General features: G+C 35.9%; 1 protein-coding gene across 1 annotated transcript in view; it reads left to right on the top strand.

Annotated features, from left to right (window-relative positions):
* The window catches only part of SORCS3 (sortilin related VPS10 domain containing receptor 3), a 550,689-nt gene that overhangs the window by 472,048 nt on the left and 66,254 nt on the right, over positions 1-12,387 (top strand). Inside the window, exon 15 of the mRNA XM_075842847.1 lies at positions 9,263-9,380. Coding sequence (XP_075698962.1) covers positions 9,263-9,380 — 118 coding nt within the window. The remainder of the gene's footprint in view (positions 1-9,262; positions 9,381-12,387) is intronic.

The raw sequence follows: 12,387 nt of genomic DNA, 5'->3' as shown, positions 1-12,387 counted from the left end.
TTATGTGTAGGATTCTGTATGTTATGTGCATGATTCTGTATGTTATGTGTAGGATTCTGTATGTTATGTGTAGGATTCTGTATGTTATGTGTAGGATTCTGTATGTTGTGTAGGATTCTGTATGTTGTGTAGGATTCTGTATGTTATGTGTAGGATTCTGTATGTTATGTGTAAGATTCTGTATGTTATGTGTAGGATTCTGTATGTTATGTGTAGGATTCGGTATGTTATGTGTAGGATTCTGTATGACGTGTATGATGTATGTTATGTGTAGGAATCTGTATGTTATGTGTAGGATTCTGTATGTTATGTGTAGGATTCTGTATGTTATGTGTAGGATTCTGTATGTTATGTGTAGGATTCTGTATGTTATGTGTAGGAATCTGTATGTTATGTGTAGGATTCTGTTTGTTATGTGTAGGATTCTGTATGTTATGTGCAGGATTCTGAATGTTATGTATAGGAATCTGTATGACGTGTATGATTCTGTATGTCATGTATATGATTCTGTATGTCATGTGTATAGCCCTGTATGTTATGTGTAGGATTCTGTATGTCGTGTATGATTCTGTATGACGTGTATGATTCTGTGTGTTGTGTAGGATTCTGTATGTTATGTGTAGGATTCTGTATGTTATGTGTAGGATTCTGTATGTTATGTGTAGGATTCGGTATGTTATGTGTATGATTCTGTATGTTATGTGTAGGATTATGTATGTTATGTGTAGGATTCGGTATGTTATGTGTAGGATTCGGTATGTTATGTGTAGGATTCTGTATGTTATGTGTAGGATTCTGTATGTTATGTGCAGGATTCTGAATGTTATGTATAGGAATCTGTATGACGTGTATGATTCTGTATGTCGTGTAGGATTCTGTATGTCATGTATATGATTCTGTATGTCATGTGTATAGCCCTGTATGTTATGTGTAGGATTCTGTATGTCGTGTATGATTCTGTATGACGTGTATGATTCTGTATGTCGTGTAGGATTCTGTATGTCATGTATATGATTCTGTATGTCATGTGTATAGCCCTGTATGTTATGTGTAGGATTCTGTATGTCGTGTATGATTCTGTATGACGTGTATGATTCTGTATGTCATGTATATGATTCTGTATGTCATGTGTATAGCCCTGTATGTTATGTGTAGGATTCTGTATGTTATGTGTAGGATTCTGTATGTTATGTGTAGGATTCTGTATGTTATGTGTAGGATTCTGTATGTCGTGTATGATGTATGTTATGTGTAGGAATCTGTATTTTATGTGTAGGATTCTGTATGTTATGTGTAGGATTCTGTATGTTATGTGTAGGATTCGGTATGTTATGTGTAGGATTCTGTATGTTATGTGTAGGATTCTGTATGTTATGTGTAGGATTCTGTATGTTGTGTAGGATTCTGTATGTTATGTGTAGGATTCTGTATGTTATGTGTAAGATTCTGTATGTTATGTGTAGGATTCTGTATGTTATGTGTAGGATTCGGTATGTTATGTGTAGGATTCGGTATGTTATGTGTAGGATTCTGTATGTTATGTGTATGATTCTGTATGTTATGTGTAGGATTCTGTATGTTATGTGTAGGATTCTGTATGTTATGTGTAGGATTCTGTATGTTATGTGTAAGATTCTGTATGTTATGTGTAGGATTCTGTATGTTATGTGTAGGATTCTGTATGACGTGTATGATTCTGTATGTTGTGTAGGATTCTGTATGTTATGTGTAGGATTCTGTATGTTATGTGTAGGATTCTGTATGTTATGTGTAAGATTCTGTATGTTATGTGTCTGATTCTGTATGTCGTGTATGATTCTGTATGTTATGTGTAGGATTCTGTATGTTATGAGTAGGATTCTGTATGTTATGTGTAGGATTCGGTATGTTATGTGTAGGATTCTGTATGTTATGTGTAGGATTCTGTATGTTATGTGTAGGATTCTGTATGTTATGTGTAGGATTCTGTATGTTATGTGTAGGATTCTGTATGTTATGTGTAGGATTCTGTATGTTATGTGTAGGATTCGGTATGTTATGTGCAGGATTCTGAATGTTATGTATAGGAATCTGTATGACGTGTATGATTCTGTATGTCGTGTAGGATTCTGTATGTCATGTATATGATTCTGTATGTCATGTGTATAGCCCTGTATGTTATGTGTAGGATTCTGTATGTCGTGTATGATTCTGTATGACGTGTATGATTCTGTATGTCATGTATATGATTCTGTATGTCATGTGTATGATTATGTATGTCATGTGTATAGCCCTGTATAATATGTGTAGGATTCTGTATGTTATGTGTAGGATTCTGTATGTTATGTGTAGGATTCTGTATGTCGTGTATGATGTATGTTATGTGTAGGAATCTGTATTTTATGTGTAGGATTCTGTATGTTATGTGTATGATTCTGTATGTTATGTGTAGGATTCTGTATGTTATGTGTAGGATTATGTATGTTATGTCTAGGATTCTGTATGTTATGTGTAGGATTCTGTATGTTGTGTAGGATTCTGTATGTTATGTGTAGGATTCTGTATGTTATGTGTAAGATTCTGTATGTTATGTGTAGGATTCTGTATGTTATGTGTAGGATTCGGTATGTTATGTGTAGGATTCTGTATGACGTGTATGATGTATGTTATGTGTAGGAATCTGTAGGTTATGTGTAGGATTCTGTATGTTATGTGTAGGATTCTGTATGTTATGTGTAGGATTCTGTATATTATGTGTAGGATTCTGTATGTTATGTGTAGGATTCTGTATGTTATGTGTAGGATTCTGTTTGTTATGTGTAGGATTCTGTATGTTATGTGCAGGATTTTGAATGTTATGTATAAGAATCTGTATGACGTGTATGATTCTGTATGTCATGTATATGATTCTGTATGTCATGTGTATAGCCCTGTATGTTATGTGTAGGATTCTGTATGTCGTGTATGATTCTGTATGACGTGTATGATTCTGTATGTTGTGTAGGATTCTGTATGTTATGTGTAGGATTCTGTATGTTATGTGTAGGATTCTGTATGTTATGTGTAGGATTCTGTATGTTATGTATATGATTCTGTATGTTATGTGTAGGATTCTGTATGTTATGTGTAAGATTCTGTATGTTATGTGTAGGAATCTGTATGTTATGTGTAGGATTCTGTATGTCGTGTAGGATTCTGTATGTCATGTATATGATTCTGTATGTTATGTGTAGGATTCTGTATGTTATGTGTAGGATTCTGTATGTCGTGTATGATTATGTTTGTTATGTGTAGGATTCTGTATGTTATGTGTAGGATTCTGTATGTTATGTGTAGGATTCTGTATGTTATGTGTATGATTCTGTATGTTATGTGTAGGATTCGGTATGTTATGTGTATGATTCTGTATGTTATGTGTAGGATTCTGTATGTTATGTGCAGGATTTTGAATGTTATGTATAAGAATCTGTATGACGTGTATGATTCTGTATGTCATGTATATGATTCTGTATGTCATGTGTATAGCCCTGTATGTTATGTGTAGGATTCTGTATGTCGTGTATGATTCTGTATGACGTGTATGATTCTGTATGTTGTGTAGGATTCTGTATGTTATGTGTAGGATTCTGTATGTTATGTGTAGGATTCTGTATGTTATGTGTAGGATTCTGTATGTTATGTATATGATTCTGTATGTTATGTGTAGGATTCTGTATGTTATGTGTAAGATTCTGTATGTTATGTGTAGGAATCTGTATGTTATGTGTAGGATTCTGTATGTCGTGTAGGATTCTGTATGTCATGTATATGATTCTGTATGTTATGTGTAGGATTCTGTATGTTATGTGTAGGATTCTGTATGTCGTGTATGATTATGTTTGTTATGTGTAGGATTCTGTATGTTATGTGTAGGATTCTGTATGTTATGTGTAGGATTCTGTATGTTATGTGTATGATTCTGTATGTTATGTGTAGGATTCGGTATGTTATGTGTATGATTCTGTATGTTATGTGTAGGATTCTGTATGTTATGTGTAGGATTCGGTATGTTATGTGTAGGATTCGGTATGTTATGTGTAGGATTCTGTATGTTATGTGTAGGATTCTGTTTGTTATGTGTAGGATTCTGTATGTTATGTGCAGGATTCTGAATGTTATGTATAGGAATCTGTATGACGTGTATGATTCTGTATGTCATGTATATGATTCTGTATGTCATGTATATGATTCTGTATGTCATGTGTATAGCCCTGTATGTTATGTGTAGGATTCTGTATGTCGTGTATGATTCTGTATGACGTGTATGATTCTGTATGTCATGTATATGATTCTGTATGTCATGTGTATGATTATGTATGTCATGTGTATAGCCCTGTATAATATGTGTAGGATTCTATATGTTATGTGTAGGATTCTGTATGTTATGTGTAGGATTCTGTATGTTATGTGTAGGATTCTGTATGTTATGTGTAGGATTCTGTATGTCGTGTATGATGTATGTTATGTGTAGGAATCTGTATTTTATGTGTAGGATTCTGTATGTTATGTGTATGATTCTGTATGTTATGTGTAGGATTCTGTATGTTATGTGTAGGATTATGTATGTTATGTCTAGGATTCTGTATGTTATGTGTAGGATTCTGTATGTTGTGTAGGATTCTGTATGTTATGTGTAGGATTCTGTATGTTATGTGTAAGATTCTGTATGTTATGTGTAGGATTCTGTATGTTATGTGTAGGATTCGGTATGTTATGTGTAGGATTCTGTATGACGTGTATGATGTATGTTATGTGTAGGAATCTGTATGTTATGTGTAGGATTCTGTATGTTATGTGTAGGATTCTGTATGTTATGTGTAGGATTCTGTATGTTATGTGTAGGATTCTGTATGTTATGTGTAGGAATCTGTATGTTATGTGTAGGATTCTGTTTGTTATGTGTAGGATTCTGTATGTTATGTGCAGGATTCTGAATGTTATGTATAGGAATCTGTATGACGTGTATGATTCTGTATGTCATGTATATGATTCTGTATGTCATGTGTATAGCCCTGTATGTTATGTGTAGGATTCTGTATGTCGTGTATGATTCTGTATGACGTGTATGATTCTGTATGTTGTGTAGGATTCTGTATGTTATGTGTAGGATTCTGTATGTTGTGTAGGATTCTGTATGTTATGTGTAGGATTCTGTATGTTATGTGTAAGATTCTGTATGTTATGTGTAGGATTCTGTATGTTATGTGTAGGATTCGGTATGTTATGTGTAGGATTCTGTATGACGTGTATGATGTATGTTATGTGTAGGAATCTGTAGGTTATGTGTAGGATTCTGTATGTTATGTGTAGGATTCTGTATGTTATGTGTAGGATTCTGTATGTTATGTGTAGGATTCTGTATGTTATGTGTAGGATTCTGTATGTTATGTGTAGGATTCTGTTTGTTATGTGTAGGATTCTGTATGTTATGTGCAGGATTCTGAATGTTATGTATAAGAATCTGTATGACGTGTATGATTCTGTATGTCATGTATATGATTCTGTATGTCATGTGTATAGCCCTGTATGTTATGTGTAGGATTCTGTATGTCGTGTATGATTCTGTATGACGTGTATGATTCTGTATGTTGTGTAGGATTCTGTATGTTATGTGTAGGATTCTGTATGTTATGTGTAGGATTCTGTATGTTATGTGTAGGATTCTGTATGTTATGTATATGATTCTGTATGTTATGTGTAGGATTCTGTATGTTATGTGTAAGATTCTGTATGTTATGTGTAGGAATCTGTATGTTATGTGTAGGATTCTGTATGTCGTGTAGGATTCTGTATGTCATGTATATGATTCTGTATGTTATGTGTAGGATTCTGTATGTTATGTGTAGGATTCTGTATGTCGTGTATGATTATGTTTGTTATGTGTAGGATTCTGTATGTTATGTGTAGGATTCTGTATGTTATGTGTAGGATTCTGTATGTTATGTGTATGATTCTGTATGTTATGTGTAGGATTCGGTATGTTATGTGTATGATTCTGTATGTAATGTGTAGGATTCTGTATGTTATGTGTAGGATTCGGTATGTTATGTGTAGGATTCGGTATGTTATGTGTAGGATTCTGTATGTTATGTGTAGGATTCTGTTTGTTATGTGTAGGATTCTGTATGTTATGTGCAGGATTCTGAATGTTATGTATAGGAATCTGTATGACGTGTATGATTCTGTATGTCATGTATATGATTCTGTATGTCATGTATATGATTCTGTATGTCATGTGTATAGCCCTGTATGTTATGTGTAGGATTCTGTATGTCGTGTATGATTCTGTATGACGTGTATGATTCTGTATGTCATGTATATGATTCTGTATGTCATGTGTATGATTATGTATGTCATGTGTATAGCCCTGTATAATATGTGTAGGATTCTATATGTTATGTGTAGGATTCTGTATGTTATGTGTAGGATTCTGTATGTTATGTGTAGGATTCTGTATGTTATGTGTAGGATTCTGTATGTCGTGTATGATGTATGTTATGTGTAGGAATCTGTATTTTATGTGTAGGATTCTGTATGTTATGTGTATGATTCTGTATGTTATGTGTAGGATTCTGTATGTTATGTGTAGGATTATGTATGTTATGTCTAGGATTCTGTATGTTATGTGTAGGATTCTGTATGTTGTGTAGGATTCTGTATGTTATGTGTAGGATTCTGTATGTTATGTGTAAGATTCTGTATGTTATGTGTAGGATTCTGTATGTTATGTGTAGGATTCGGTATGTTATGTGTAGGATTCTGTATGACGTGTATGATGTATGTTATGTGTAGGAATCTGTATGTTATGTGTAGGATTCTGTATGTTATGTGTAGGATTCTGTATGTTATGTGTAGGATTCTGTATGTTATGTGTAGGATTCTGTATGTTATGTGTAGGAATCTGTATGTTATGTGTAGGATTCTGTTTGTTATGTGTAGGATTCTGTATGTTATGTGCAGGATTCTGAATGTTATGTATAGGAATCTGTATGACGTGTATGATTCTGTATGTCATGTATATGATTCTGTATGTCATGTGTATAGCCCTGTATGTTATGTGTAGGATTCTGTATGTCGTGTATGATTCTGTATGACGTGTATGATTCTGTATGTTGTGTAGGATTCTGTATGTTATGTGTAGGATTCTGTATGTTATGTGTAGGATTCTGTATGTTATGTATATGATTCTGTATGTTATGTGTAGGATTCTGTATGTTATGTGTAGGATTCTGTATGTTATGTGTAGGATTCGGTATGTTATGTGTATGATTCTGTATGTTATGTGTAGGATTCTGTATGTTATGTGTAGGATTCGGTATGTTATGTGTAGGATTCGGTATGTTATGTGTAGGATTCTGTATGTTATGTGTAGGATTCTGTATGTTATGTGCAGGATTCTGAATGTTATGTATAGGAATCTGTATGACGTGTATGATTCTGTATGTCGTGTAGGATTCTGTATGTCATGTATATGATTCTGTATGTCATGTGTATAGCCCTGTATGTTATGTGTAGGATTCTGTATGTCGTGTATGATTCTGTATGACGTGTATGATTCTGTATGTCGTGTAGGATTCTGTATGTCATGTATATGATTCTGTGTGTCATGTGTATAGCCCTGTATGTTATGTGTAGGATTCTGTATGTCGTGTATGATTCTGTATGACGTGTATGATTCTGTATGTCATGTATATGATTCTGTATGTCATGTGTATGATTATGTATGTCATGTGTATAGCCCTGTATGTTATGTGTAGGATTCTGTATGTTATGTGTAGGATTCTGTATGTTATGTGTAGGATTCTGTATGTTATGTGTAGGATTCTGTATGTCGTGTATGATGTATGTTATGTGTAGGAATCTGTATTTTATGTGTAGGATTCTGTATGTTATGTGTAGGATTCTGTATGTTATGTGTAGGATTCGGTATGTTATGTGTAGGATTCTGTATGTTATGTGTAGGATTCTGTATGTTATGTGTATAGCACCTTATGTTATGTGTATGATTCTGTTTGTCGTGTTTATAGCACTGTATGTCATGTGTAGGATTCTGTTTATGTATATGATTCTGTATGTTATGTGTAAGATTCTGTATGTTATGTGTAAGATTCTGTATTTTATTTGTAGGATTCTGAATGTTATGTATATGATTCTGTATGTCATGTGTATAGCCCTGTATGTTATGTGTATGATTCTGTTTGTTGTGTTTATAACACTGTATCAATGTCATGTGTATGATTCTGTAGGTCATGTGTATAGCCCTGTATGTCATGTGTAGGATTCTGTATGTCATGTGTAGGATTCCGTAGGTTATGTGTATAGCACCGCATGTTATGTGTATGATTCTGTTTGTCGTGTTTATAGCACTGTATGTTGTGTATGATTTTGTATAGGATGTGTATCGCACTGTACGTTGTGTATGATATTGTATTTTATGTGTACAATACTGTCTGTTATGAGTTTGATACTATGTGTAGATCACGCTACGGTACATGTTACCTGTATGTAATTGTATATTAAGTGTATGATAATGTGAGTTATGAGTAGGATATTCTGTTATATGTACAGCAATTAATTGTAGATCTGCTTCATTGCCAATACACAAAAACAGAGGTTTGAAAGGGTGTAAAAGGGGCAATGGGAAGAGAGCCGTGTCTGTCATCTGCTCCCAGCGTCAATTGCTGATTGGCTGAAATTAGCAGTTCGGGTTCTACCCACAAGACTCCTCCCTCTCCCGTGGTCAATTCAGTTGAATACTGAAAAAAAGCCTCTCATGACAGAGTTTACTCTAATTCCATGATTATGTTATAACCCCCAACATGGCAGGCCAGATAGGACCACTGCTGTGATGGCTACTATTTATGAACACATAGTGGAGATTCACAGTAAAGTACAATACTTTGTACTAATGCGTATATTTTAGTTGACAGGGACCGTCTTCTCATGGGAACTAAGTAGTCAAGTATTCTGCCAAATGCCTCGTGTATTGAACTACTGCTGTGTTAAGATGTACCTTGTGTAAGAACGAAGAGTCACCTACTCGTACACAAGCACTCAATGCAGGCGCAGCATCGACCCACCGCCCTCAATGCTCAGGAGAACGGAATCACCTCAAGTCAGAGGAAAAATATTCCAGCAAAAGTTTTATTAGGTTTACACTTAAAGCAGCATTTCCATCTCATACATCAAGTGTAGACATTAATCTTGGCTGATTTTCTGTTTTTTTTTTTTTTTCTTGGTACAGGGTCTTCGGACATTTCAGTCTTCTCTCAGAATGGCAGCTGGTGAAGGTGGATTACAAATCCATTTTTGGACGGAAATGTAATGAAAATGACTTTGAAAACTGGCATTTGCACAACCAGGTATTACATTTATCAAGTCAATGTAAGGCTGGAGGGGTGTGATGTTTTAATTGAAGTGAGTAATGTGTGTTTTTTAGGCGTAGGATCACCTTACAACACTGTTTTACAATATCTATCTATCTATCTATCTATCTATCTATCTATCTATCTATCTATCTATCTATCTATCTATCTATCTATCTATCTATCTATCTATCTATCTATCTATCTATATTATTAGCTATCTATCTATCTATCTATCTATCTATCTATCTATCTATCTATCTATCTATCTATCTATCTATCTATCTATCTATCTATCTATCTATCTATCTATCTATCTATCTATCTATCTATCTATCTATCTATATTATTAGCTATCTATCTATCTATCTATCTATCTATCTATCTATCTATCTATCTATCTATCTATCTATCTATCTAAAAATATCCACGTTTGAACAACACATTCCAGCAAAATGAAACAAAACACGTATACAGGTGCAAGGAAGCCTAAGGCTTCAAGGCAATACAATATACAAAAATGGTGACAGCACACTGCGAACACTAATACCACCTTAGCACTATAGATAAAAAGATATGCATTACTGATAAATCTACTTACAATAGTGAGGTTCTTAGCGCACATTTTGATCAAATTGTGTGAGCCCACCTGCCACAACAAGGCAACCTCTATAGGGTGAGTCCCTACGCCGCTCGTACCCCCAGAACTAGAGCTAAGCCTACATCCCCAGGTATATGTAGGCTTAGCTCCAGTTCTTGTGGTACGAGCGGCGTAGGGACCCACCCATAGAGGTCGCCTTGTTGTGGCAGGTGGGCTCACACAATTTGATCAAAATGTGCGCTAAGAACCTCACTATTGTAAGTAGATCTAGCAGCAATGCATATCTTTTTATTTATAGTGCTTAGGTGGCATTAGTATTCACATTTTTGTATATCTATTTATCTATCTATCTATCTATCTATCTATCTATCTATCTATCTATCTATCTATCTATCTATCTATCTATCTATCTATCTATCTATCTATCTATCTATCTATCTATCTATCTATCTATCTATCTCCGTTCACTCATCACTGTTTAATAGAGGTCTCCCTATAAACAGTAATAGAGAAACATCTGTCAATCAGCAAAAAATAGGTGGAACTAGCAGAGAGTGGGCGGAGCTAGCAGCATATTTTATGAGTCCGCCGAACTCCTTTCTGGCGATGCTACCCGGGCTCTACATGTAAGTGCTCGGAAAATGCTTCACACTAGCACATAAGTGATAAACCACTGAAATCGGCGTGTGCGTCACTACATTGTGCTGCCCTCAGTGAGCAGCATGTGGAGGACAGGTTCCCTTTAAATATTCTACGGTATTCAGCGTTCATTAATAACATCGTTTCCTACACAATCTATATCACCCTGTAGATGATCATTTAGCACTTTCAAGCTTATCGTGTGACGTATAGATATTCCGCATTATCGTTTTAGCATTAATCATAATCTGCTCGTAGATACTTTTCTAAATAACAAACAAATACAAGATATTGATCTGTCTCCGGTAAGAACCTTCCTGCTCGAAGACATTTCTAAAATAAATAGAATTCGGGCTTTTTTGATCTTGCAGGAAACTGAATTGAAATGGCGCAATTAGGAGCACAATAAAAATAAACTCATATATATTATAATCACACACAGAAATTTTAGTGCCATTAACCTATAAACTGAAGCTTTTAAATGGAAAATCCCTTAGTGTAACCGCTCTAGTACTTACCCGAATATTGAGAAGGAGCGCCGCGCATATCAAGCGACTCTAAGAACCATTATACCAGGAGAGGTACAATGACAGAGAGTATAAGGGGCAAATGCTTGGGATAAAGTAATACAAATCATCAAGTGAAGTTGGAATTCTTCGCAATTGCCATGTTGCCAATTAGATTTAGGGAACAATTAGAGAAGGACCCGCATAGCAAAGATCCAAATGGCCCCTTCCATTCTTCCATTATGGTGCTAGGTTTTGCCACCCAGGAGAGAAATATCTTGTTTGTTTCCCTCTTCATGACCCTTCCATCATCCATGGACTCATTTCTCACCCGCTTGTTTGAAAACAATGTAGATCTGCACTGGTTCTCGGCACCGAAGATAAAGGCTGATCGTCCGGCACAGAATTGCAAAATAATGTAAAATTTTACAAGACCAGAAGTAGAAGGATGAGCAAAAGAACCATTAATAATGACTAAACTACTGTGAAAGGGGTTGAAGGGGTTGTTCCAATAAGAAAACCCCTTTCCATAGCCTATTCAAGGATATGGACATCATAGAGGGGGTTCTCTGCCTAGGTGCCCCCTCTATTAGCCAGAATTAAGAGAGCAGCTTTCCTTCTGGCACACTTGACCATGTATTACAAGGTCAGCCCTCCATCCGAATGGGCGCCATGCAGAGACCTAAAGGGGTTGTCTGAGATATTTAAACATTTCATAAATTGCAGTAAATGCTATAAAATAATAAAAAAAAATACTCACCTCTTCGCTCCAATCCCTATGCTCCGGCAGTCTCTTCCGGTCCTGCAGCGATGACATCACATACATTATTCACGTGACCGCTGCAGCCAATTACGGACCTCCGTGGTCACGAGCAGTATATGCAGATACCACCGCTGGGTAGTGTATATACTGCTCTTCTCTGGGAGACCATCTTTCCGCAAAATCGGGAACCCCTCATGGTCTTTTGGTGATCTTACCCAGCCAAGAAGAGGTGGCCAAGCATGTGTATGGTTCTCTCCGCTGAAGTCTGGGATAGACGCTGGTTCAGTTGTCTTCATGATTCACATACAGTGGAGAGGGCCATCGGAATGTGCAGCTGCCTCTTTTATATCTGGCTCCATTATGGGGTCGGGTGGGGTCTGGGTCCCAGAGGTGGGTGCCTTCGCCAAATTATTTTCCTAGGAGCCACCAGCAACCTTAATCCAGCCTTGGTGACGGATGGCCTCTGATCCCCCTCAGGCACCAGGGCCTGGGTGG

This window comes from Rhinoderma darwinii, chromosome 11 (assembly GCF_050947455.1).
Source record: "Rhinoderma darwinii isolate aRhiDar2 chromosome 11, aRhiDar2.hap1, whole genome shotgun sequence".
NCBI classification, from domain to species: Eukaryota; Metazoa; Chordata; class Amphibia; order Anura; family Rhinodermatidae; genus Rhinoderma; species Rhinoderma darwinii.
The sequence above is the reverse complement of the archived record's forward strand: the minus strand, read 5'-3'. Positions and strand labels throughout refer to the sequence as shown.